The sequence below is a fragment of the Symphodus melops genome, assembly GCF_947650265.1.
Source record: "Symphodus melops genome assembly, chromosome: 11".
Lineage (NCBI taxonomy): Eukaryota > Metazoa > Chordata > Actinopteri > Labriformes > Labridae > Symphodus > Symphodus melops.
Genome location: NC_136701.1, coordinates 3,158,878 through 3,186,760, shown reverse-complemented (window position 1 = coordinate 3,186,760; position 27,883 = coordinate 3,158,878). Strand labels below are relative to the sequence as shown.

General features: G+C 42.3%; 2 protein-coding genes and 1 long non-coding RNA gene across 3 annotated transcripts in view; 2 read left to right on the top strand and 1 right to left on the bottom strand.

Annotated features, from left to right (window-relative positions):
• The first annotated feature begins 5,746 nt into the window (after window positions 1-5,746).
• On the top strand, window positions 5,747-18,820 carry rps6kb1a (ribosomal protein S6 kinase b, polypeptide 1a). The gene is made up of 15 exons (XM_079356151.1): window positions 5,747-6,181; window positions 8,780-8,823; window positions 9,080-9,200; window positions 11,336-11,404; window positions 12,090-12,237; window positions 12,993-13,050; window positions 13,618-13,718; window positions 13,868-13,958; window positions 14,062-14,152; window positions 15,135-15,242; window positions 15,460-15,522; window positions 15,616-15,693; window positions 15,788-15,895; window positions 17,037-17,149; window positions 17,710-18,820. The coding sequence occupies exons 1-15, from the start codon at window positions 6,110-6,112 to the stop codon at window positions 17,966-17,968; spliced, it is 1,524 nt and encodes a 507-aa protein (XP_079212277.1). The 5' UTR covers window positions 5,747-6,109; the 3' UTR covers window positions 17,969-18,820.
• A 3,200-nt stretch (window positions 18,821-22,020) lies between these two features.
• On the bottom strand, window positions 22,021-27,243 carry rnft1 (ring finger protein, transmembrane 1). Its single transcript, XM_079355548.1, has 9 exons — window positions 27,035-27,243; window positions 25,590-26,056; window positions 25,432-25,508; window positions 25,241-25,341; window positions 24,310-24,463; window positions 24,076-24,234; window positions 23,921-23,986; window positions 23,730-23,831; window positions 22,021-23,121 (listed from the first exon to the last, which is right to left on the bottom strand). Exons 1-9 carry the CDS (start codon window positions 27,058-27,060, stop codon window positions 22,987-22,989), a joined length of 1,287 nt encoding a protein of 428 aa, XP_079211674.1. The 5' UTR covers window positions 27,061-27,243; the 3' UTR covers window positions 22,021-22,986.
• The window catches only part of LOC306831439, a 34,964-nt gene continuing 33,483 nt past the window's right edge, over window positions 26,403-27,883 (top strand). Inside the window, exons 1-2 of the long non-coding RNA XR_013780084.1 lie at window positions 26,403-26,515; window positions 26,670-26,710. This is a non-coding gene — a long non-coding RNA (uncharacterized lncRNA). The remainder of the gene's footprint in view (window positions 26,516-26,669; window positions 26,711-27,883) is intronic.

Sequence of the window (27,883 nt, the reverse complement as noted above, 5' to 3'; positions counted from 1 at the left end):
TGATTATTATTATTTTTACGTCCAGAAGGTTACTGCTCAAGGAACATATGTTGAGGAACACCGAGTTTGCACGGCAACTGAACATTATAGAGATTGATATGGTTCTGTGTTCTCAAGTTATAGGGATTTATAGCTCACCTAGAAAAACATTTACATTATGATGGAAACCGCCACAAGTCTTTGTTCTGCAATAAACACCAGGAGAAGAAAAAATCAGACCAAGATGCTGACAGCTTTCACCCTCCATCTTTAAATTAATGCCTTTCCATATTGACAAAGTCCTAACATGTGAGCAAAACGCAGTCGGTTCGTACACAAAGTAATTTTTGGTGAACGCAACCTCAAGTCATCACAAGGACCCACAACAGAGCCGAGCGACTTTTTAACAGCGTCTAGTCTGTTCTCCCTGTAAACATAAACAAAGCTAAACAAAACAGAGAACACACACAGAAAACATATTCAGTTACTCAGGACAGCTGCATTTGATCACAGAGCAATCAAAGTAAAACAAACTATCAGAGGGACTCAAGGCAGTGCTCAAAGAAACGCTGCCCAGCAGGGGGCCGCTGACAGACAGATTTCAGGCAAAGCCCACCGCAGTAAAACAAGCTGTGGTGAAGATTGACCTTCTCACTCCTTCACTGATCTGTAATCATTGTCACTTTTACTTACATAAAAAAAGACTCATAACATTTAGGACAATCGTCAATAATGTAAATCTTGCTGCAGTGGAGCACCCTGCTGACATCGTTTACATCAGATGTTCTAAAAAGAAGGAGTAGGGAGGGGATTGCAGAGGGTTACATTTACCAAATATTTCATTTCATCGTTTGTCCCGGGATCACTGTGAATCAGAATCAGAAACAGCTTTATTGCCAAGTACATTTACACATACAAGGAATTTGTCTTGGTGTATCGTGTGATATTATCAGATTCTGGAAACAACCACTGGATGAAACCAAGGAATTTTTTCCCTTTTTATAAAACATGGAGTTAACATCATCACAGTGAGGCATGAGCTGTTGTTAAGAGCAGAGCCGCTGCTTGTCAATAGGCAAGGCAGGCAACTGCTTGGGGCCCTTGGGGGCCAACAAACTTCTAATCACAGCACTGGCCCAAAATATGCAAATTTTTCAATGGCGGTAGAAAACCTCCATAAGTAGCTCTATCTGCTATCACTCACTCTCTTTGACCTCCTGAGCATCGCAGACATTAGTACTGTGAAAACCAATGTTTGTAAATAAAAGTCAGAAGAGAAAAATAAGGGAATTATCCCTCTACAGGACAGAAAAAAAAACAGGAAAAACCAGAGAGAGGAGTATGTGTTGGGACACTGGCAGACATAATGGTTGGAGGGACCCTCAATTGATTTTTGCCTGGGGCCCCAACAGAATCTAGAATCGCCCCTGGTTAAGAGTAAAACTGTATTTTTAAACAGAAACACTCTCTTTAGTTGCTCTACAAGAAAAAAGAGCACTATGCTTAGTTTCATGTCCACGACCATCATGAAAAGGTGTTTTTCCAAACTCAAGCGATGGAGCAGAGTATTGTGTGCTATCTCAGTTCAAAGAGATGACTATAAGTCTATAAGTTATAAGTACGACTATAAGTTAGTCTGATGTGCCAAATTCAATTATGTCCTGACCAAGACTCAGTTGAATTAAAAGGCATAGACATGTCCCTTTAAAATGAAAGCTTTTTATATTGCATCAGAATGCCTCAGACTTTCAGTTTAGACTGCCTTTCACACGACAAACTATGTTATCAGGACAGTCAACCCTCTATTAGCTGTTAGCAGAGAATCAAATTCCAACAGCAGCAATTCCCAAGTCAAAGTCACAACAAGTAACTCAAGAATCAGATCTAAATCACAGTGTTAACAATTTTGATTCTACACTATGTGACCTAATAAACAAATACACTAAAACATGGAAAATTCGACCACTAAATACTCTCTTCCATGGATTAATAGTGATATCCCCCAAATCACCAAAGGCGAGGTCTTGCTCTGAAAAAAGTCTAATAACAAAAATAATACTGACAAGCTTTTTTATACTGGCTTGAGGAACAAAATTGTGTCTGAACTGCGGAAGGCCAAGTCCTATTATTTCTCCAAACTCATTGAAGAGGCCAGGGGCAGTAGTTCTAAATTGGGGCAAAACATAAACAAACTTACATATTCCAGGAGGCAAAAGCACCCTAAACTAAACCCTCTTAAAGTCTGTTATTATTTCACCAATAGTAACGAGTCTATTGCAAATGTTGTCATAGATTTGTTTTACTGAGAGTGTACAAGAATTAGCGACTGATTGTAAAACTACTGAGCCATTTCCTGATGAATTTGACCATGATCACACTGACTCCTTTTATGTAAAAGTGGCATCACATGACAAGGTTAAAAAAGATTAATTAAAACGTGTAACTCTATGTCAAAGGATATCCATAACCTTCAAGCTGCTTTAATTAAGAAACATCAGAGCAATCGGTTGGAGCCAGTTACCTACTTAGTCAACCTGTCCACACAAACAAACGTTTTCCCAGATAGCGTGAAAACTGCCGTAATTACTTCAGTTTACAAATCAGGAGACAAAGACTTAGCCAGTAATTATAGGCCTATTGCTATCCTCCTTGTATAGTCTCAAAGATTCAGGAGAAAATTGTAGCTGAGCAATTGATGGAACATTTAAAGTCTAACCAAATGCTTCCTACACAGCAGTTTGGCTTCAGACAAAAATATTCAACTGAAACAGCAAAAAAAAAAAAAAAATTGTTTGAAAATATTAAAGAGCAGACCTGAAAAAGGCATAAGATACTGTCAATCACACTATTCTGCTCAATAAGTTAAAGCAATTTAAAAGGTCATCAGAAGCTCTACAGTGGTTTAAATCTTACCTGGGGGAGACAGTAATGTGTTAGAGTCAATGGGTTGAAGCCTCATCTGCATGCTAACAGCATGGGAGTACCCCAAGGGTCAGTACTTGGTACACTGTTGTTTCCAATGTATATTAATGACCTACCAAACTGCTGTCCACTCACAAACTGCCAGACGTATGATGATGACACAGTTATCCATGTGTCCACTCAAACACCGAGCCTATTGGTGAGCACCTAACAGAGGAATTACATAGTGTTTCGAAATGGCTCGAGTTATCTCATTTAAATGTTAATGTTAAGAAAACTGTTGCTATGTGCTTCTCCATAGACCTGTAAATGATGTATTTGAGGTATTAAGAATGAAGAAATTAAGCTTGTGAAAGGAGTCAAGGACCTCAGCATCATTATAGATTAGAATTTTAATTCTTTAATTTATTTTTGTACATTGTGAAGAAAGTCAAACCACATCTAAATTGTTTTTGTTTCATTAAAAAGGATTTGTCATGCCAAACTGCCAGATTATACATGCATGCAATGATTTTTTTCACATCTGTCATATACTGCCTCACATTACGGTCCCAAACTTCTCCAACTATAAAACCGATTGTTTCACTGTATAGAAGGCAATTATAGTCATGGACCAAAAACCAGTGAGATGGCATCCCTGTGGCATTATAAAAAAAACCCTCAAACTTCTCACCTTTGGCAATTTTATGAATTTCAGTAATCTAGAACAGTTTTTTAAATGTGTAAATAAGCATGTGTCACCCCTATTCTCTGAACTATTAGGCGTCAGAGCATATAAGGCAGTCACCCAAGCCTCTATTAGTGATGATTATCTTGTCCCTATATCCAGGACATCTTTTGGCCAGTCTGCTTTCTCTGCAAAAGGAGCAAAACTTTGGAACCCTCCACTCACAGTTTAAAACTAGAGAGCAACAGTATTGCTTTTAACAGAGGGCTCAAATATCTATCTATCTATCTATCTATCTATCTATCTATCTATCTATCTATCTATCTATCTATCTATCTATCTATCTATCTATCTATCTATCTATCTATCTATCTATCTATCTATCTATCTATCTATCTATCTATCTATCTATCTATCTATCTATCAAATAAATATGAATATATATGATGTTTAATGTTGTATGTTTAGGGTGCACACAGTTCACTGTGTGTGAGCATACCTGGCCAATAAAGCAGATTCTGATTTTGTTCAGGTGTAAACCTCCAGGAAGATGAGTAAAGTATGAGACATCTCGTGTTCAGCATTAAACTTGTTCGCTTTGAACTACTTGATACAACTTGTTTTTTTTATGCAACGAGGAAGAGTCACAATCAAAGATTCAGAGCAGAATATAATTAAACGCCATGTAAATGGTAAATGGACTTCAGCTTGGACATTTAGGAACTGTACCATCGACCACATATTTAAAAAATAAATACTAACTACACCTTCTCAACGCTTACACTCATCAAATTGTTCATGTATTGTTTGCACTCGATGTGTTGTCTGTTTTTATCTGCCTAGCCTAATGCTGATGTCCTCTAAATGACTTTGTCTTGATGTGACATTACTGTGGTTTACGTTTCATGCTCTGCAGAAGAGGAACCTGCTGGAAGTCAGTTTTTAAACTGAGTCAGGCTCGTTAAACAGTAACTTAATGTTACTTTTGAATTTTCTTGTCTTCTGACTACTCAAAGCGCTTTCACACCGTAGGTCACACCTACACATTCACAAGACCTGACGTTCTCAAATTAAAATGCATTACTGCTGGTGGGTATCTTATACTTGATCTCAAGAAAGTGCTTTGGATGGGTTAGAGGTTAAGGTTGAATGAAAAATGGCTTTTGCCAAAAGGATTGCCTTTTTCTTGCTGCCACCTACTGGTGACAAAAAGGTATGAAGACAGTCTGCAATAAATTTTAAGGACATAATCTGATTATTACTGGGTCCAACTATAGACTTAATCTCTTACAACATAAAGCCTTAAATAGGACCCAATAAATAATCCTGTAATAGGACATGAGTAAGCATGCAAAATACAAGGAATTCAATCCATTTCCGTTGAATTCAACCATCTTTATTTGCATGATTTACACCTGTGTTTACCATGATTAGATTAATCAGGGTGTCTTTAAGGCCTGTAAGGTGTCCTCATAGAAGCCGGTTCAGCTGTTAGCCAGAATCTAAACTGACACATCGGAATATGAACGCAATCTAAATATAAATCTAAACTAATGTCTCAATGTATTTTTAAAAAGACCATAATCATAGGCTATAACTTCATGGTCTAGTCCTGCTTTTAAATGACCCGCATCAGTGCTTGGCAGGATATGCCTGACAGACTAAAGAATTGTAAAAGTAAAGAGCATGTCAGGAATGAGAACATTTGTATTATCACATGTACAGTGCTGCACAGATTTTGCAGTTTTCCTCGGTGACATTGGACAGACTTCCACTTTACTGTCCCAAATGGGAAATCAATTTAACCTAATGTATCTTTTGATGTATATCACCTGAACAGAAAACACAATCCGCAAAAAGGAACATTAACAAAATCTTAGACAGTGTAGATTTGATAAAAATAATCATGAGACAAGATTATTATAATATATATTCTATATATTGAGCAACTGCAAACCAGATTAGTGTGAAAAAGTGTCCTTATATGATGCGCACAGGTTATAATCTTGTGCCACTAGATAATTATATTTTGCTAACAAGTTATTTTGTTGTGTGCAAAATATAAACAAGGGCATGATATATTTATTTTCTTACTTTTTGGGAATTCAGTGGTGTTGACGAATAAAAACCTTTATTCTAGAAAGTTCTACATTCATCCATACAATACAAGTAAAAACAACAACACACATTTAACACACTCCAACCCGTTTTGAGGGAGGAAAAATTGTTTGGAATTTTCTTTAGGAAGGTTTAACGATTATTATGTAGGGTGACTTAACCCATTTATATATGATACTTTCTTGATGTATTTCTGTATCTCTAAGCGAGCAGTGAGTAGTGCCTGCAGCTGACACTAGAGGCTTCCTGCTGCGCGCTCCTCCGTCTGTTGTTTTGGTTAGCTGGATGGATGCTAGCTGGATGCTAGCACATGCTGCCGCCTACTGTAGCCGGCTGTAGCGGTGATCATGGCGGCTCTCCCATAAAGCGGGGGAGCGGGACCGCGTTTTCCGACCCCACGCTGACAGAAGAAGTGCCGGGACCATGGCTGGAGTGTTCGACCTCGATTTGGATCAACCGGATGAGAATGTCTCTGACGACGAGCTGGAGGACGCGGTGAGTTTACGTTAACGGTCAGGTTAGTGTTACGTTAGCCGGCTAGCTAGTTAGCATGTCACTAGCACTTTCGAGGCCTGTGTTGCTAGTGCGGGCGGTTCCATTATCGGACATGTCCTCAGATACCCTCTTTTCCGCGCGGAATCCGGTAGTGCCCCATCACAGTCACTACATCGACTATCTGTAACACGCTGTACATGTTTACGGACACATCTGTTTGATACACCGAATAAAACTGCCCGTGCTGGATGACATTTAACACGACAGTTCAGCTGACATGGTTAGCCGAATTGACTGTTGTTTCCCGGCAACAACGTTCAACCTTAAATACACTTGAACACCGCAAACAACTGTGAAATTCCAGCAAAGCCATAAAACAAAATTACAAAAAATATATACGAATGGAAGAAGACGTCGTAAAAAGCCGAGTTTAATGGAAAAAAAGAGACTTTACTCCCAGCGGGCGTAGATAACTATGTGTCCGACAATGGAACTATGGTTGTAAATGAGGCGGTTTTACTCTATCGGCATCCGCCTGTTGTGTGTATGGGTGTAACTGCACAGTAATCAGTCACTTGAACGCCACATACATCGTGCTAATATACCAGTAGATCGTTTAACAACTACTTACACTAACACAAAGTGAGATATAAATGATTTAACAGCTGACAAACAGCGGCTACTAAAGGCTCCACTGTTTGTTTGTTTTGTTAGCTGTCTTATCACTCACACTCAGACTTAGTTACACTTTTTTAAACTTGTAATATCAAACATGGACTCATTACTGAGCATAAAACTAATAGATTTTGAACGTGCTTATTTATTTAACAAAAATACAACATTCATTAATGCAAATAGACTAACGTGAAAATATTAACAAAGTAATGTAAAGTGGTTCCTTTTGTAAAACCTTTAATAGTCTCTGTGCTTGCATATAGGGTCAGGACTGCTTATGTGTAGCCCAGTTTCCACCAAGCGGTCCGGTTCAGTTCATTTTGGTACTGAACCCATTTATCGGTGTTTCCACTGTCAACATTTGGGAATGGTACCAAAATAAGGGATCCATATGGTCCTACTTTTTTGCCCCCCTTCTGTTGGGGTGCCAAGGATGCTGATCTGTCTCTGTTTACTGTGCTGAACCAAACTGGACTGACCGGTCTCGTCTTGGTCCTCAATGAGATTCACGAAAAAGTTCAAACGTGCACTAAAAACAATTTCAATCGTCACATACTGTATTAATCAACGGGTCACCTTGTGTTGTTGAGAGACATGCTTCTCTCACATAGACTGAAATACACACATGGACATTCATTATATTAACTGAGAGTTTTGAGATTGGGGTTGCTACATAGGGTGAGCACCAGAGGTTCAGTCCCTTGCTCAAGGGCACATCTGCTGTTCTCTGGAAGTGACCTGGCATTGAACTGTCAATAAATCATAAATCCTGTTAAAACTGCCGTCAGTAAATTAAAGGGATGGGCAACTAATCAAGTTTTAATTTCAGTTATGATTTTGGCTTCCAACAATCATGACTGCAAGATAATCGAGATTAGACGATTACCGTGCCGGATGCTTTGCTGTGTTCATGTTGTCCTGAGTCTAGACCAGCATGTGAACAGTTATTTAAGAAACATTGATGAACTCTGTTGCGTTCAGCGCTCCAGATGATGGTCCATGCTTTCGTTTAATCAACGCTTCATTGTTGTAACTTTCCTCTCGCATGTCCGAGCGTCACATCCTTGAACCGCTCACTCGTGGACCAAAATGCTGCTGACGAAATCGTCTTAGAAGGTCTGATGTCACACTCCTCCTCATATCTTTGCACTGACCCCATCAGTTTCAGAGTCTTTTTTTAAATTTTTTTTTTAAATTTTTTTTAAGTTTTGTTTTCGGCCTTTTTGCCTTTATTGATAGAGGGAGGACAGTGGATAGAGTCGGAAAGGGGGAGAGAGAGTGGGGAGAGACATGCGGGAAATGGGCCACAGGCCGGACACGAACCCGGGCCGCCCGCGCGCGAGGACTGAGCCTCAATACGTGGGGTCGCGTGCACTGCCGCTGCGCCACCGGCGACCCCAGTTTCAGAGTCTTGAGTCTAAAAGTTTCATTAACTTGTTTGGAGCCTTGCACGGTCGAGCTCCTGCACACATCACTGAGCTGCTGAAGCTGTCTTACACCGACAGGACCCTCTGATCGGGGTCTGCTGGGGCTTCATGGCACCAGATTTAAACCAGAAGGAGACGGTGCCTTTAAGGTTACGGCACCTTAACTTTGGAACCGTCTTCCTCCAGAACTGAGAGCTGTGAACTCAGTGGACGCGTTGAAAAAAACAGCCAGAGACCCGTCTGTTTAGGCTTTTTAAAACATTAAATGTAACCACCAGGTAATTCATCCATTGAGATCACGACCTGTAGCAAGGCTGGCAGGGCTGTAACTGTCTGTATTTAATGTCTCTGTTAGTCTTTTAATGTGAAGCGCTTTGTGATGAATAAACTTTACTTACTCATTCTAACAGCTTGGTTTGATGTACCTGATGACTTAAACTGTAACTGTATCCGTATAATGCTGCTTCCTGATCTCATCCGCTCTTCTTGTTTCCAGGGCCAGCTCAGTGAATACATGGACCAGTGCAGTGGCTTTGAATTGTGAGTAAAAGTAGAGCTTTCATTTAGTGTGACCTTTAACAATTAAGAGAGTCATTTGTTTTGATTTTTTTAATGACTCAATATCAATCACAGATAATTGTCGTTGTGATGAAAACTGGAGCAGCCCTCCTTGTTCATACTCTCATTGATGATACTGCTGTGTTGTCTGCTCCATCTGAAGTGACTGTTTTAAATGTGATTTTTTTTATTCTAATCTCTTATCTTTCTTTTCTTTTCTTTCTTTTTTTTTTGCCAGTAACATGGATGACTGTGAGAAGTTTGAAATCTCAGAGAACAGCGTGAACCAGGGGACCGAGCAGATCAGGCCCGAGTGCTTCGAGCTGCTCAAAGTTTTGGGGAAAGGAGGCTACGGAAAGGTAAGGCATCTGAATTCCCCCAAACCCTGGAACGTGTACACATCCAATCCCCTCACCCACCAGTCTCTGATGGAGCTGGCTTCTTTCTGATTTCATCGTCTAAGATGTATCTGATATTTTGGATATTGATGTGTGTAAACCCAGAGCTTGAAATTGGATGTATTTGAAAACATTTGAATGATACTACCAGCTGTGCAGAGCTGTGTAGTTGAAAAGCATGAAGCAATAAGACCCGAAGTCGTTGAGATATTCTGAGACATTTTGTTTTCACAGTGGGGGAAATACCCTTCAGTCATTCAGTGTTTTTGTTTTGGACCTGTCGTCACATTGTCAGTTTGTGGCGGACGACGTTTCAGTCGTTTTATAATTCCAACGGGTGGGGATTTTTTTTTTGCTAAATAAAGTGGTTGGAAATTAAGCTCTGCATGCGAAAGACGCTTCCCTCCTTTATTTTCACGGCTCCTTTTGAGAACATTTAAAATTCACGCTGTTGGAAAGTTTGAAATTCATAATGCGACTTCAAATGTAGCATCTGCCCTCATCAAACAGCCTCCTCCTCCTCCTCCCACATCGACACACAACTGTAATCATCTGCAGCGCCTTCACCCTCTGACAGGAGGACGTTTGGATTGTTTGATTTTGGTGTCACCAACACATCGAGCTCTGGAAATTTCCGGGCCTCTTCTTTTTATTCTTTGGCACAGAAAATGCACATCACAGTTATTTTGGAAACACTTTTCACTGGGCAAACAGATGCGTGACTTAGTCCGTCTTGAAGTGGTTTTCATGTCTGATGACTAAGAAGTCGTTTCCTGCATCCTGGGAATTTTTCCAGCTTTACAATCCAACAACAGTAAAAGAAAGCACCATCTTGTCTGTGTTTATAGTCTCATGTTTTGACACTTGGGGGTTTTGCTGAAAGGTTGGAAGTTCTTTGCCCTTAAAAACGAAGTTAGTTAGTGACTAATGTGCAAAACGTTATCTTAAGTCAATGCAGTCCCTGTCTGCATCAGTCACAGCACTGCAGTGATAGAAGCCTTTTCACACATGCACTGAACTCCTCAACATGTTTGGTTTTGAGCCACTTGTGTGAATGCAAACAAACTTCCTGCAGCCAGCCTCCGAGTGGAATATCATTGAAAAAGTTGAGCTATGGTGCCTTCCATTTAACTGGGGACTCAGGTCTCGGGGCTGGGAATGAAGTCACACTCATTCCCAGTCAACTGTGTCCCAGCTGTAATAAAAATGGACGTCTCCAGGAGTGCCTTTTGTTTCGTTAGCTTATACCTGACAGTAAGGACACACTGACCCATGAAAAACACCGGACATGTCCACAGAGAGAGCTTGCATGACACCCGAGGTGGGATTGATTTCATGACAAAGAAAAAGAGGACTAAGCTGCTGACAAGCACAGCAGTTAAGGATAACGTTTATTGATCCCCTGATGGTTGAAATGTGGGTGTGACAGCAGCTCAAAAACAGGGAACAGGAAATATATTCACAATAGCTTTAGTGTCACTGTTGATACACTGAGCACCGTTTACGACAGGCTGTTTGTCCACATAGTTCATTTGTAGTTGTGAGTGACACTCACTCAGTGGGTCTTGGTCTTTTATGGGTCTCTGGTATGTTGGTCTCAGTTAGTGTGGCCTTGACTATAACACTACAGAATACCTAAGAAATAACAGAATAATATGACGTGTACTGTCTACCTATTGTCGTGCGTCATGTACCGGTACTTTATTTTGTCGTTTTTTTGTGGTAGTTATCTGTGTTCTTTGCTTTTATTTTGAAAGCTTCAGCCTTTGCTTGATTGATAAAACTGAAAAGAAAAGAGGGGTTGGACTGGATGCATCTTTTTGCTTCATTATAGATCCAAGACTATTCTGAACTCTTAATTTATTTTTTAATTATTATTTTTATTTGCCTTTAAAATCTTTTAAATGTTTTGGACAATTTAAAAATGAAGGTTTTGAAAGAAACGGCAGAATATTCTAAAAAATCGTCCGTCATATTGTTGCTGTTTCAGTCTTGTTTTTATGATTTGATCCAGCATGGAAAAGGTATCGCGTTACATGCAGGAGCACTGTGGAGATGTATATCGACTGTGATTGACACCTTTGAAATCTTTCCAGGTGTTTCAAGTTCGGAAAGTATCGGGTGCCAACTGTGGGAAGATTTTTGCCATGAAAGTTTTGAAGAAGGTGAGTGAATCCTTTTTTTAAGTTGGTTCATAAGGTTTTGAATAACTTTCAGTGAGAATGAACTCGTTGACTGAAGGAGAAGCTCAGCGTAACAGTCATCCTGAGCCTGTGTGCCCCCTGGTGTACAGACAAAGTAGTGCGATGTCGTGGAAGAGGAAGAGCTTCTGTGTTCTGTAAGCCATATGTTCCCTACATATACGGGGCATTAGCACCTTAAATACTTGAACTCTAAAGCCAAACACAGATTAACCGTGTCTCGTGTTCCATGTGTGCTGAATGTCACCGTGTGCTGTCTCTGGTGACACACTGGTGCATTCAGCTGTGAAGCCAGGAGCTCAGGGCAGACCACCCAAAATAATGGCAGCAGGCTTTCTCCCATTAAAACCTCAGATATGCTGCTTCTGTTCAGCTTGGCCTCCTCTCGGCAGCTGACACTGAGCTGGTGCCTGCCTCTGCCTGAAAAGCCAGCTCTTATTCCCCGAAGCTTGAGGTTTTGAGTTAATGACTGTGTTTATTGGCTTAATGAGACTTTACTGTAGCGACCAACCTGGCTTCCTGTATGTGCTCTGCCCCTGCAGCAGCTGATGTTGGGGCTATGACACAAACTGGGCTAAAGTTACAGCCTGAATAGTTCCACAGCCCTGAGTGTGTGTGTGTGTGTGTGCTTTTGCGTGTCCCTCTCCAGGCCATGATCGTGCGCAACGCAAAGGACACGGCGCACACCAAAGCGGAGAGGAACATTCTGGAGGAGGTGAAGCACCCTTTCATCGTGGACCTGATTTATGCCTTCCAGACTGGGGGGAAGTTGTATCTTATCCTGGAGTATCTGAGCGGTGAGCAGAGGGATGCACATACAAACAAACATACCGTTTCCTTAAGAGGGGAAGTTTACTCGTCACTTCACATTTTCATTATTTTATTCATGATATCTTTCTTTGTTCTTTGTACATTTTAATAAAAGTACATAACAAATAAACAGAAATGGGTTAGGGTTCAACACATGCTAACAGGACCTGATCAAATCGGAGTAGGACGAAGTTTTCCCGTTATTTTTCCCCATATGAGAGATGAGTACAATCACTCGGTTGCTTAAGTACTCTTCATTGACGCCATTATTCAGGGAGCGTTTCTCTACTCCTGAACGAGCACATGCATTGTTTGAGCGTCAGCATTTCATGCAGCATGTCAGTCGTGTCCAGGAAAAGTGACGTCTGGAAGTGCTTGACAAAAAAAGACCACGGTAACGTGCAATGCACGATATGCGTCGTTAAACTCGGGAATCATAGAAAGACCAGTTTGTTGGCTAACCACATGCGCTCCAAGAACAAGAAGAAACAGAAAACAGACTGTCAGATGATTGAGACGCTCACAGAGCGGAGAAGATTAGCCTGCTGATAATAGAAACAGTCTTTGCTGAGTTTTGGTTGTGTTGCATCAAGCTGCGATTTACAGTGACCTGGATGACTGAGAACCTGCACACACATTATCTTATCCTCAGACTAAAGATACGAGATGGGGACTTAAACATATGATTCATTATTTCCACTGAAATGCATCTGACTGGTGTTGTTTTGTTCTGCTGCTGCAGGTGGGGAGCTATTTATGCAGCTGGAAAGAGAGGGCATCTTCATGGAGGACACGGCGTGGTGAGTTTAGGCCGTCTGTCGTCATCCTCTCCTGACAACTGAAAACAAAAGATAAAGTTTCTGGAAAGAATTCTGACGCAGGATGTTATTCTTGTCAAACACATCAAACCTAAATGTCTGAGGATCCTTCATCTCCTTCTCCCCTCACCTCACATGTTTGTACACATATTAAAAAGCCACCCACACAAGTTTCACTGAACTGGTTTGAAATGTGCACGGTATTAGTAAATAGACAATAAGAATTAGACAAGCAGCTCTGGTCTGAAGCTTTTAGTTTTGGAAAACAGGCTGAAAGTGACACAGTGTCTGAGTCAGTGTGAAGAGCAGCCTTACATGCTGTTTTATAAACACAGCCTGCGGAGGAAAACAGCCATTACACAAACCAAAGCTGCTGAACAAATAAGGGTGTGTAATATTCCTGGACAACTCTATATGACATTTAAAGTAACGCCTTCACTGCACAGTAAGGGAACGTGAATACGCTCACTGGTTACAGGTTGGGGGGGGGGGCTTGATTTTATGAAAATGTTTCTGTTTTTAAGAGCTTTTCTCTTTCTCTGTCGACAGTTTCTACCTGGCTGAGATCTCGATGGCTCTGGGTCACCTGCACCAGAAAGGCATCATCTACAGAGACCTGAAGCCTGAGAACATCATGCTCAACAACAACGGTACAGACACATGAGGACAGAGCTCTCCATATGTGACCTCCAGTCCCCAGACTGAATCATTCCTCCGAGTCATCTGATATGAAATCTATAACTTCTGCGGTGTGTACTTTCACTCGTGTTGCTGATTGTAGTTTCTGTTTTCCTTTCAGGACACGTGAAGCTGACAGACTTTGGTCTGTGCAAAGAGTCCATCCATGACGGGACGGTCACCCACACCTTCTGTGGCACCATCGAGTACATGTATGTCACACAATCACCTCCCACATGATATGGGCTGCAGTCCCGCCTCCTCACTGAGGGATGCATCAGCTGTATAATGTTTCATCGACTTCTCCTCCCTCAGGGCTCCAGAGATCCTGATGAGGAGTGGACATAACCGAGCAGTGGACTGGTGGAGCTTAGGGGCTCTCATGTACGACATGCTGACAGGAGCAGTAAGTACGAACCAACCATACTGTAGGAGCATTTCTAGAAACACTTCATGACTGCACGGCCGAGCTGTCGAGATTCTCTAAATCACCGATTCATCCGTTTCAACCTTCAGCACCTCAGCCAGTGGCTACATTCCCAGCAAACTCATTTTCCTTTGTAAACTTGAATAGGAAATTCTGATCATTTAGTTTTCAATATGGGCTTTTATTCTTTCAGCTATTTTTCAGGGAAGTTGTGTGTACTGTAAACATCAGAGCAATTATTCTAAAATTAGTCAGAAGGATGGTTAACAGGCTCCTACAGATGTGAGTCAATAAACGATCTTAAAACAATAATCATGAAGTAGATAAATAAACCAAACACAGACAAAAAAACCAGAGAGCATGCAAAGTCGGAATATGTTTCCCATTTGGGGTTTTACAACATTTAGCAACACATGGCTTCTTGCCCTTTTACTGTAACCTGTGTGTGTGTGTGTGTGTGTGTGTGTGTGTGTGTGTGTGTGTGTGTGTTACCAGCTGACTGCTGTCTTAATAGAAGCAGTGACAATGATTCCTCTGACAGTAGCTCCAGTAGTGGGCTGTGTGCTGGTACAGTGGTTAGCACTGAAGAAGGTGTTCTCGCTGTGCATGCAGGAGTTCAGTCAGGGTGCTCTGACTTCCTCCCACTGTCCAGAGACGTGCTCATCATCTCTGCATGTCAGACCTGTGATTGACTGACAAACGCTCCCAAGGTGTAGCCCGCCTCTCGCCCCATGACAGCTTGGGTCGGCTCTCGTCCCTCCAGCCGGATAAGAGTCTGAGATGATTGGTAGACAGCGGATGTCTCATATAGTTGTGGGTGGAGAGAGAAAAAATCTGATTTTGAAAGCTCTTATTGATCAAAGTTCTGTTCAGATGTGAAACGGTGAAACCACCCCCCCCAGCATCCCAGGCTGCTGATGCTGCCTCTAACTATTTTTTCCATCCACCCTTTGTTTGTTAGCCTCCATTCACTGGTGAAAACAGAAAGAAGACCATTGACAAAATCTTGAAATGCAAACTCAGCCTTCCTCCATACCTCACACAAGAAGCCAGGGACCTCCTGAAAAAGGTGAGCCGTGAAAAAATAAACGTGTGTGTGTGTGTGTGTGTGTGTGTGTGTGTGTGTGTGTGTGTGTGTGTGTGTGTGTGTGTGTGTGTGTGTGTGTGTGTGTGTGTGTGTGTGTGTGTGTGTGTGTGTGTGTGTGTGTGTGTGTGTGTGTGTGTGTGTGTGTGGAGACGTCAGGAGTGTGAGACTGAAAACTGACTTTCCAAATGTTCTCATTCAGCTGCTGAAACGAAATGCCTCATCAAGACTGGGAGCTGGAGCAGGAGACGCTACAGAGGTGCAGGTAAAGACTCCGGAGTGTATACATGCAGCGTGTTCACATATTGATTTGTGATAATTCGTCTAAACCTGTTTGCGGTCATCTTATTTTAAAAAGGTCCACCCGTTCTTCCGACACACAAACTGGGACGACCTCCTGGCTCGCAAAGTAGAGCCTCCATTTAAACCTTTCCTGGTGAGATTTTTGTATTTTTTTTTTTTATTTCATGCAACATTGTGGCCTCTGACTCGTCCCTACAATGCCATAACTGAACCGTATCTTTTGGCAGCAATCAGCTGATGACGCCAGCCAGTTTGACTCCAAGTTCACCAGCCAGACTCCAGTGGACAGTCCTGACGACTCCACGCTCAGCGAAAGTGCCAATCAAGTCTTCCTGGTGAGTCCTCCATGAGGCGGCTAAACCTGAAGAGCACGTAACGTGATGGCTGATGTGTCAGTGCTCAGCAGTACAAGATGGAGAGCTTTTGTTTATAAAAAGTTACAAACCCGGCGAATCCTAAGTGCACTACTGTAGGAAGCATGTAGAACCGTTTGACCACTTACTCCCTGTTTACAAGCATGTGTCAATGCCGCTCAGAAAAGGTAGATTCTGAAGAAAGAGGCGACAACCAAACAACAAACAACCTGACCTGCAGGTTTCATGCTAGGCTTTAAGCCTAGTTTATACTTTTGCGTCGCGCCGATGTCGTTGCTACGCGGTGGACGCGGTCCCTACGCAGGGGCCTTGCCAGCACCTCCAAAATATCCTGATGTCGCTGTGATTGGTCGGCTCAGAACATTTGCTTTCGGGTCACAATGGAAATACTAAAAGGCTACAGCCTTTTACAGCGAAGAAAATCAGCTGATTCACATTCAAAAGTAGTGAAAATGCATTTCTTCATCCAGGTTACTTATTGGGCTATTGAGTGTTAAATTCACTCGTTCGTTGCCACTGCCCCCTAGCGGCATGGTGGTGAATTGCAGAGCAACGCATTCCCTCGACGCAGAACTATAAATGCACAACAATTGCGTCGGGTCTAAGCCGTCAACGATCATCGATCAGGCCTACACGATGTCATGAAGTGCGATTCATCCCAAGAAAAGCTATATCCTGTTTCCATCTGTGGTCTCTGAGCAGGAAGATCTAAAACATCTAGAAGATCTAAAGACGTCACACTGACATGTTCTCCATCATCTCAACAATGACATCTCATTAAGGTCAAGGTCCTCGTGTTGCATAGACGCACAATGTCAACAAAGACTTCCACAAAACGAAGGTCAGCTGCAGACTCTGTGTTTTCTGCTTCCTCTTCATCGAGTCAGTCTTACGAGAATCACTTAATTTGTCCCATCTGGTTTAGTCTTGTTGGTTTTCCTGGAAGCTTCTCTCACTGCTTCGCCACATTGCATGATTCGGTTTACTCAGTTTTTCATTGTTCATCATCAGCTGTGGGTTGTTTTTGGAAACTAGGTCTTTGAAGAGGTGAACTCACATCTCTCTCTGTTGTTGTGTCCCCCCCCCCACCCCCTTCCCTCAGGGTTTCACATATGTAGCCCCATCTGTGCTGGAAAACGTCAAAGAGAAGTTCTCCTTCGAGCCAAAGGTCCGCTCGCCGCGGAAGTTCCCTGGAAGCCCAAGAACACCTGTGAGGTAACAACAAGATGTTTTGTTTTCCTCTGGTTCCATTGAATTCCTTTGGTCATCATTTACAGATTTTCCCTTTCCTGCCTCGATTACTCATCTGCTGAGCTTGTACATGCTGCAAGATTCATCTGAAACAACAAGACATCGCCAGAAGGATAACTAAGAGTTACGGCACAAGCTCTCTAGAGATCAGGAGAGCTGGACGATATACACGTCTCAAATCTGATGCCAAGTGTCTGTCCACTTCATCCTTTGTTACACTGTGCTGCAGCTCAGCTTCAAGCGTTTAGGAATGAACTCCATGCCACTGTAGTAGCCTGTTCCTAAATTCTCAATCCCAGCTGAACACGACCTGAGGGAGTGCAAGTGGTGATATCTGCTTAATGTGAACAAAGGTGTCTGTTGAAGCTTGTCGTCAGCCTGCAGCTTCTTTCCTGCTTTGTTTTTCTTCGTGAACAGTCACACGCGGTTACTAAGCTGCCTCTTTGACCTCACGAAGAACAGTCGGTTCCCCTCAGACATTCGCTCAGAGGAATGATCTCAGTTTCTCTCCCTCTCTCCTGCAGTCCTGTGAAGTTTGTAGGAGGTGACTGCTGGCCCCGGGGCCACGCGCTTACCGGCTTCCCGTCCCTGCTGTCCCACGCTCACTCTGTGGATCAGCCCATGGAGGTGTCGGCGGTGGAAGAAATGGACACGGGCGGCGGCAGTGAGGCCTCTGCGCCTCTCCCAATCAGGCAACCTTCAGGCATCAACGCAGGGCTGTACAAAAAGCAGGTCTACCCGCTGAACTCCAAAAGACCGGAACATCTCCGGATGAACTTATGACGCTCGGTAACCATTAGGACTCTTCCACTTCCTCCTTTTTTATAGTTTTATTTCAAAGAGACTTGTAGAATCTTTTTAAATTGACTGACTTGCAATGTCAACGCTGACCACCAGCTCTCGCAGCAGCGCCTTCCCGACTCTCAGCCTCTGAAATCCTCCGGACTCCGCCTCCACAGCGTCTGAGTGCAGAAGGGATGCGCTCAGTCGGAGGAGAGGGGGCTCCTCAATGAAAGTCGACTTTGCTTGTTTGCTGGGCGATGCCAGCTGATGACTGTGCTGAGGTGGTTTTGGTGTAACTGGCTTTATCATATGATTGATTGACTGGTGCTCTTTTATACTTTGGATGATGTTACTTTTAGTGTTTACAACTAGATGCCTCTATCACAGTGAGAGATATGGTTACAGAAGGCAGTTATTTTTTCCTCTGTAGGTCAGTTTCTTTTTTTCTTTTTTTCTTTGATTCATGATCAAACCATGCAGCTCATTCACCCAGGAGCAGCGCTGTGCACGCTTTGGTAAATCCATTATGGTTCACAGTGAAATTCACCCTGGAGCGCGCTGTGTACCCATTAATACTAAGTCACTCCTTCACATGCTTTAACCTAACCTCGCTGCGACTTTTTCAGAAAAATGAAAGAGATTGCAGTCTGGTCAGGCGAAGACATTGAATCCAGCATTCAGCCTCTATGATGCTGAGCACAGTTTTGTTCTTTATCATAAGGATTAATTTTATTTTATCTGTCAGGAAAAGACAGCTGAAGATCTGCAGCGAGGTCTATTCCTGGTTGCATCCATGAGAGCTGCAGTCACACGGAGTCTGAGGACTGGTTAATAAAGACAAATACTAAATGACCTCTGTTTTGAAGTTACACTTAGACGCGGGCTCTTCGTTAGGTTGGATTCTTGGCTTCAGGGAAAGTTGAGGTTATTAAACTACTTCTAAAGTCTAGGCAACAAGACAACCAATCAAAACACACAGGACAACATTCAGACAGTAAACAACGCTCATGTCCCAGGTTGAAGCTGTTTTCACACATGCACTCCTTGAAATGATGAGAACACTTCAGCACCTGACATCTGACTTTCATATGCACAGGTTTGGGTCATAGTGTGACGTGCACCTTGTTGGAAGAGTCGGGTCTCAGGATGCACAGCCCTCCCTGAAGTAATGTCAGTGTTGTGCATGTGTGAAAACACCTTTTATTATGCAGCACTGTATCAGAATAATTCTGCAGTATTCCTTTCTGTTTGAGGAAAACTATCCCATTATCCCATTGTCTGGATTAGGTAGAAAACAGCAGCTCTGAAAAGATAAACAGTTTATATGAACACAAACCCCTCCCATTATCTTCAGTACGAGCTGAGCGGGATGCTCCTCGCTCCAGGAGCACTGTTCACTGTCGAATGTAAACAGACTCTAGAGTCAGTGTCAGTCTCTCAAACCTTCAGACGCCTGATTTAACTGACGGATGTTAAAGCTTTGCAGACCTCCGTCTGTTTCTCATGAAGATGCTCAAATAAACATTCAGCATCTGTACGAGACACACAAGGCTTTGTCTAGCTCCACTGAAATCTCAAACAGAGGGGGGGGGGGGCTCGAGTCCCACATGAAAAGAAAAGTCCACCTTGAACTCAGATCATGATGTGCTTCCTCACAGCGCAGGCTCGTCCCTGTGGGAGGCGGCAGAAAGACGCGCGTCTTCATGAAACACTGACCAGGCGTCTGTATCGGACCACCTGTAATGAGAAGGTGTTTAAAGAAGCCTGCAGTTTTCTTTTTAATGCAGCTTTATCTTAACTTTCAAGGTTTAGAGACCAAGGAACTAAACATGTTCAGCTAAGTACCCGAGCCTCCGGAGCCCCATTGAAACCCTAAAATGGACCACACTGATGGGTGCAGATTCACATGATGCTAACTGATAAAAAGCTAACAGGCTTCAGTTTACACAGCTCTCTTATTTTCTGTTTTATCTAAATACTTAAAGGAGCAGTATGTAAATCTGACACCTAGTGTTTGAAATGAGTACTGCAGGCCACATTCAAGACATTGAATGTGGCCTGCATTATCAAAACATAGAATTTTGAGCTTATTAGAAACATGCAGAGGCCTTTTAGGTCGGGTACAATCACTTCTATCTGAAGCAGTTCCACTGCCCGCTTCCATCACTGCAACACCTGTTGACCTGATAACTGCTCTCATATCTGACAAACCGAGGGGCGTCCAAAACGGCCTTTAAACCGCCTACCTTCTCTGGTCCAAACAAATCCAGAACATTCAGGAGCAGAATCTAAAGTTAGAAGGAGGACATACTGGCTGCTGCATTGTTGTCAGAGAAGCTTCAACACAGCATGTTTCCTTCATGTCTGATCAGAGAGCAAGCTCATTTTATCATTTACCTCAGCAGAGATTTTACATATTGCTCCTTTTAAGTGTTCGAACAAGATGACCAAAACCACTGTTTGAATGAGCTAAATGCTGTTGTTGGTAGACTCTGGATAAGATTCTTCATCATGTCACATTTGATTTTATTGAGGCTTTCTTTTTTTTTTCTCCTGCAAGTTACTTCTCTGTAAAGCTGACGAGCTGCTCGTTGATTTTTCATTTTCTACCATTCCAGTACCATTGTATTTAAGACCAGTCACTCCAACTTCTCCCTTTGTTCGATTGTTACTGTATTTATTTCAAGTGCCATTTTGTTCCCTCTGCGTTGTTCACACTATGCAACCTTTGTATTTATTATGTCGTATTATTTAGGTAAGGCTGCAGGATGTGTGATCCTTTGATTTGGAGACCTATATTCTCATTATGATTAGCGTGTACAGTTATGATTTTTCTTTCTGCAGAAAATGTCCGAAAAAAACCTCAGATGCATCTTCTTTTTTTTCCTCTTGCCAAAACTGATGACGGTTACCTTAAAGTCAAAGAGTATTTATTGTGTGGCAGTGTCATGCTCACAGGCAATTTGCAAAAAAAAAAAAAAAAGATATTTTAAATCGTTGACTTCCTTTGCAGAAAACTCGAAGTTGAGTTTGTGTTTTTGCAGTGCTTAAAGCCGGATGGTAGTTTTTATGAAAATAAACCGATGCATTGTGCCTTTGCGATATGATCCCATTAGGATCAATGCTGTGACTGTTTAGTCTGAAAGGGATCACGAATCTTCAAAAGATAAATGTTTTAGCTTCTGTTCAGGGATGATTGCATCTGTTCTGACAAACAGCATCTTTGAGATGTGTTCATCACGTCAGGCGTTGAATAACATTTCTGTCGCTTTATCAGCTGCTGTAGACCCGCCTCTTCAGATGGAGAATGTTAATCTGTATCATGTGCATAACGAGGTCACAATAAAGCATTATGGAACTTGTTTACAGGCATGTAATTGATTGGAGTGAAGAACAAAGTGTGCTGGTTTAAACGGCTCAATCTGTCATTTTAAGGACCATTAGTTAACAGTCTCGCACAAAATCCACTTCACTGTTTTTCTTAAAAAATAATGTCTCTAGTCTGTCTACAAACCCCCCAATGATGAGAAAAGTCCGCCCTCTCTGCCTTCTGCCTGCTCCACTTTCTAGAAAATGTGTTCATACAGGCTGTTTGGAGAATTTCCCTTCATGACATCACAAAGGGCCGTAGCCCCTCCCCCAGGTGGGTGACACTCCCACAGCTAGGTGTTTGTTCTGCCTTCTTACAAACAATAGGACATGGCGTGAGAGAGCCTGAGCCATCCGAGCCCTTCCAGAGAGGGGGCGTGGTCAGACAGCTCATTTACATATTTAAAGCTACAGGAAACCAATCTTTAAAAAAGGGGGCCCCATTAAATCTACTGATGTTTCAGCAGACTCTGTGATGGTTGTGCAGCTACTTTGCGCCATCAGACTACGTAAAGGTTATTTGAGGCCTGATTATTTTAAGGTTTTTATTTTGATAGAGCCAGCAGCTGTTGAGGACGGTGCTTTCCACTACTTTTTTTTAAACAATATAGCAGCACAGTTTCTATTTTTTAAGAGCATTTCCACCAATTCTAGTTTTATTTATTCAATAAATAAACACAGGATTGAAATTTAGAGCTTTATTGAGATAGTTTATGGATTTAAATGGGTAAAAATAACATGAACTGACCTCATAATAAAATAGATCTTTCTCCCGCTCTTTGGTTGATTTTTTTTGTTACAAAAATCAAGGTCACATTACCTCGGTAGAAAAATAATTTATGCGTAAATCAATCTCCCAAGCTCATTTGCATCGTCATTATAGGTTATGAAAGCAGAAAGCAAACTGATCATCTGTCACAAACATTTACTCGTTAACAACCTCCGTGCCTGGATGCAGGCTGACCACCTGATGTCACCGCGTACCTGGGCTTCATTAAAGCCTTCTCACAACACTCGTCAGAGCTCAACACTTACATTTTAACACATTCAGGTTCAAAGGGTCATTTCACACTAATTCAGAGAGCACTCCTGAAGTGTGCAGCTAATTAACGCCACACATTCATCATTACAAATAAACAAAAATTCACATCCACAAATTTAGAAACACTGGGTAAAAAACAGGGATTCATCTTTTTAGATGTTTGACCGTATTATAAAGGAAAACATCTTTTTAAAATACTTATTTATATATTTCTCTGCTGCCTCTCTATTTACAGGTTGACACAACATCTCTCTGCCCCACAAGGAAAGTTCATATAAAGATGAATAAAAGTAAAAGAACACAAGAGGAGGAAAAACTTCAAATAGATAAATCAAAACAACACTGGAGGCATGAGAGGAATAATCATCTCCTGCGAGTGTTAAGTAAGGATGCTCTGGTAAAGAATCCAGAAACACAATCTTCTGTAGGAGCTTCTGAAGTCACATGTCTTTATAGACCACCACCCGTCAGGATCACAGCCCTTTGCCGATGCATGAAACAGTGTGTACAACATTATTTGTCAATGAGAGAAAAATAGAACTTCCCTTGTTGAAATACTAGCTAATACCAGTGTCCCACATCCCAACGCTCCCTACGGTCCGCCTCTTCAATAAATCTGCAGGTGTGGGGAAGTGGCTCCGTCCCTCCATTTGTAGACCTTCTCTGTGATCACAGTGCGGCACAGAGGGCAGCTCTTCTCCCGGTTGAACCACAGAGCGATGCATTCATCACAGAATATGTGCTGCACAGAAGAGAAAACAAAAAAAGGTTTCAGAAGAACTTCTCCTCATGGTCCCCTCTCCTGTTGTCAGTCTGTGAAACCTACAGAGCAACTTCGCAGCTCTTCTCTGATACTGGCGTCATTTCAGCTTCTGTTTAAAACACTTTGTTTCTGCTACTGTTTCTTTAAGTCCTCCCCATGTGCTCACTCTCATCTGATTGGCCAGCTATCTGGAAGCCTTCTGCAGGAGGAGAACGCTGCAGGGCTGCCAGGCTGGAAGAAGAAGGTCTATATAAGGAGGTTCTAACGGCTTACGTAAAGGTTTGAAGCAGTTAACTAAAATTCTTTATATCATCTAGTTACGATTAAGGATGAACTGCACTCCTCTCCATAATGCTTGTCCGTTATCTTGTCCTGCATTGAAGCATGCTCACGTGTTTTAGAGTATCTGGGACATTTTAAGGAGGGTTCTGTTCAAATCTAGATTTCTCCAATTGCCTTCTCTGGCTTCAGTTGAGGGGTGTAGTAAAGTGTCCACACAGCACAGTAAGAACTTCATTAAAAAAAATAAAAAATACAAGGCTTCAGTAATGCTTTAATAGTGTGGCAGATCTGGTGTGTGGTTTTACCTGACAGAGTAGAGCTCGAGGCTCCCTGTACTCTCCCTGACAGATGGGGCAAACGTCTCCAGCCTCGCTGCACTGAGTCCTGGTGGCCGCGGAGCCTGTATGCTGTGAAACCAAAGGAAAAAAAACCCCACTTCAACACTGCAGGTTTCCGACTCTGAAGATGATCAACAGAATTACTAAACACTTCTTACCTCGCCTTTGAGAAATATCCTCACAGTTTTCCGAAAAGACGTCCACTGTGAGTACAAACCTAAAAGCTAAAAGAGACAGAAAACAAAAAAGAGAGATTTCAGTTTTTATTTTCTCATCGTCAGAAAAGGCGGCTGGTCACTTTCACTGAACACACCTTTAGTATGAGGTAGAGCAAAGCCAGCAGGACCCCCAGTGTGAGTCCAGGGGTGCCGTCAGCCTCCTGGTAAATGACCAGGTAGCGGAACCAGAGTGGAACAGGCGCCAACGCCTGGTGGATCTGACCCACCTCCTCAACCAGCATCATCCAGCGGCCCTGGAAACACAAACGCAATGAAAACTCTGCAGAGAAAACACAGAGAACAGAGAAAAGAAACGTTTAAGCTCTCACCTGAGCTCTGTAGGTCACCAGTGAAGATGGCAGCAGCAGAATAAGGCACTTCATCCCCATACAGAGGAACTTTATTACAAAGTTGGTAACACCAACGGCCCATAGCACCTCCCAGAAACCCAGCGGCTCGATGGCTGGGCTGAGAAAGATGAGGCTGGAAGGACGAGGACATAAGTCCACACAGTGTTACCAGTGAAGCAGAACAAGGAAGATGTATACACATAACATGGAAAGTGTTCCACTATCAAGACTTCACTTCACGTTTCCTTCCAAACGACGACCGAACCCTAACTCTTTCATAACTGCTTTGTCTGCAGTAAACAAGCAGAGCGTTGGATACCAAGGTGACCAAACAGGAGCTGAAGAAGTCGACCCATGAGCAGAAAGAAAAACAAGGTCTTGTTGGGCAGTTTGGTCCCACAAATTTAAATCCCGCTTCAAGAAGGCGACAAAAGCAGCTTTCGTTCTCTGCATAAGTTTGGCATGGACCCATCGACGAGATGAAGAAATACTTTCCAGGAGATTAAACTTCTACAATGCTCCTTTCACCGCGCTTCCAGAGAAATCTATTAATAAACTCAAGCTGTTTTGTTTTATCGTATGCTCTCACGAAAGTTTCAAGGGAATTTCAGAAGGACTGCTCCTACAATGGTCTTGATCAGGCTGTACACACATGGACAAGGAAGAGTTGGTTCAACAGAAACCTCAACAGAAGAACACAGTGGAGAACAGAAAACTTCATGCAGCAGTTTCTCATTACTCTGTTACTATTTGCATGTTGTGAGGCGCATGTGTGAGCTGTGAGGTCAGGAGAATATCAGGAGTGCAGATGTGTAAACGGCTTTAATGAGATGACGTCACTGATTCCAGGGAACAGCTGTCAGTCTTGTTGTTTAAAGTAAGGAGCATGAGATGACACATTGACTCTTACCCATAGTAAAGTGTCTCAGTGAGAAAAGTGTAGTAAAGCAGGAGGGTGGAAGAGATGAGGAAGAGCAGCAGCCAACCACTCTGCAGTTTGGACTGACGATCCTAACAGTGCACACAGACAAAACATGGATTTAGAATGAGACAGCAATTCAACATTTGAGGAATCAGCAAGCTTTGTTTTTCTTGGCTTACCTGAAGAAAAACTTGAGTTTGAATGTTTTTATTCACATATAGAAAAGTTGTAAGGAGGCCAACCCCAACAGCTAGACCTGGAAAATAACGAGAAGGAGTTGGATATGTGTTCTTGTTTTGAATGTTGCTGTGCAGGTGTTTGTTTTACTCTGACTCACCGAGAGCATGCTGGATGACCAGTTTAGCACACAGTAAGATGAGGAAAGGAAGACTCTTTTGGATCCAGCGGAAGAGACAGCGAAGCTCCGACATGGAGGTGCTGGGCTCTCCAGAGTCCGTGTCAGAGTCAGGCGAGTCAAGCTCTGGCTCTGAGTTCGGGTGATGCTGCACCCCGTGGTGTCCGTGTGACTGAGAATGGGAGTGGCCATGGGAGTTGATTCTGCACCTCCTGGATGACGCACCTCCGCCTGATTCCCCAGGACCGCTCGTCATGGGTACCCGTACCTCAATGTTCTCGAGGTTTGTGGCGCCTGCAGCAGCAGCACCAGGGGCCGGAGTCCTGGTGAGAAGCTCCGGCTGCAGAGTCAGGGATAATCCACTTCCTGCATTAGCGCCCCGCTGGCTTGAATCAGGCTGCATCACAATAGAAGACTCCCTCAGTTTCAGTGCTCTTCCGGTATCACTCCTTCGACATGGAACCAAAAGTTAATAGTCAGAGTCATGAATATTCATAATGGGGTGAAGTCAAAGGCGACAGTAAAGACATGATGTGCAGTGAATGACCAGTGATGATTTAAAGTGACAGCGTGTTATGTAAACAGCAGTTTGACAGTTATAAAGTATAATATAATAAAGTACAATAGTCAGTTATATACTGCAGTGCATTTTATAGAATAGAAACATAATATAATAGTGTGATATCAGTCAATCAATGTTATATTCTATAGCAGGGGTGTCAAACTCCAGTCCCGGCTTCCTCAGACTTGTAGATGTCTCCCTGCTCCAACACACCTGCTTTAAATCAATGTGTTGTCTGATAACGAGTCGCTCATTGGATTCAGCTGTGTTGGAGCAGGGAGGAATCAGTCTGAGGAAGTTTGACACCCCTGTTCTATATAGTTATGTAGAGATAGTATAGTAAACAGTAAGTAAAACAATATTATATAAATAAATATATCTTTACTTTTTAAATTCCTGTGTAATTTTTAGAGCTGTCAATTAATCTAACATATTATGTGACAGAAGACTTTAAAACGTATGTTCACTGCTTTTCTCTCCTTCTCTCAAACTCGACACAGTTTCTACAGATGCCTCCATCAGTCTGTTTCTGCCTCTCACAGTAAGTAGTTATGAGCTATCTTCCTAAGGTTTAATGGGTGTATGTTTTTTGATCAACATTTGATTTACTGAATCTGGATGACTTTAAACAAACCCGAGCCTACAGACGAGGCTAGCCTTAGCTTAGCTTTGACTTACAAGTACTCTGATATTTCAGACAGTAAGGATCCAACGTAAAATCTTTTATAAAGTTGGTAAGAGTTGGCTTATCTTCACATGGACAATTTCAAATTATTTAATTAAAGTGGTGACAGTTTGTTAGCTTGTTGCCGCTAGCATTAGCAGCTAACAGACGTCAGTTTCCGTTTGAAACGCTTCCGCTCACCTGTCATTCTGCAGCCGGAGTTTCATGGTAAGCGCCCTGTCTCCATCTAATCTCAAGCCCGAGCTTCCAAATTTAACAAAGGAAAAAATCAAAGCAAAAAAGAAAAACTAAGCTGCAATCTTCCAGGCTAGGCTGCTTGATCAGACATCTTGACGTCACCGACTTCTTCTGTTGGGCGTTAATGGCGTAAAATACGGCGATGTCTCCCCCTAGTGGTCCAAAACACACCGCCGATTATTTAATAAAGCAATTCATTCTTCGGGTTTATTCCTGTTACGTAAATTTATACTACAAGCTCTTCTCTTTGTGTATTATTTGAGAAATATTCTGTGTATTCATACTCTGATAATCAGAATCTGTTTATGAAAAACAGCAGGACTAAACTTCCCACACACATGCATCATCACAACCACAGCTTCCACAATAATAAATGGCCTTCACACACATTGCAACTTTCTATAGAACTGGAAGTCACACATCCACATGTGGTGTAGTGGTGGCAGAATGTCTTTAGTTGTTTAAAGCAGACGTTAAAGCGTTAAAAGTTTGCATGAAAGAGCAATCAAAGATTTATTCTCATGATCTCAACATTTATTTCATCTCTAAAGACAGCCTCTAACTCACTGACGTTTAAATGTCTTCAGTTTTTATCAGATCATCGTGCTGGAGCCTCTGAGGCTTAATGCGTGCTATCCTTTTGTGTCTATACTTTTGCAACTCTAAATGCAAAATAGCTTCTAATTAAGACCTTCCTCCTAAAGTGTGCATCAATAGCCAATAAGAAGGCCTGGGTCTTTAAGAATGGGATTTTTTTTTTTCTGTTCAGAAGATTAAACAAAGACAAAGTAC

Bases quoted from the DNA above. Each gene is read 5' to 3' on its own strand.
- rnft1 (XM_079355548.1), bottom strand. From the start codon at position 27,060: ATGAAACTCCGGCTGCAGAATGACAG. The intron at 23,832-23,920 runs GTAAGAAGTGTT...TTGGTTTCACAG, and splicing joins GGATATTTCTCAAAGGCGAG to CATACAGGCTCCGCGGCCAC. The intron at 23,122-23,729 runs GTAAAACCACAC...TCTTCTGTGCAG, and splicing joins CTCGAGCTCTACTCTGTCAG to CACATATTCTGTGATGAATG.
- rps6kb1a (XM_079356151.1), top strand. From the start codon at position 6,110: ATGGCTGGAGTGTTCGACCTCGATTTGGATCAACCGGATGAGAATGTC. The intron at 13,051-13,617 runs GTGAGTTTAGGC...CTCTGTCGACAG, and splicing joins TTCATGGAGGACACGGCGTG to TTTCTACCTGGCTGAGATCT. The intron at 14,153-15,134 runs GTAAGTACGAAC...TTTGTTTGTTAG, and splicing joins ACGACATGCTGACAGGAGCA to CCTCCATTCACTGGTGAAAA.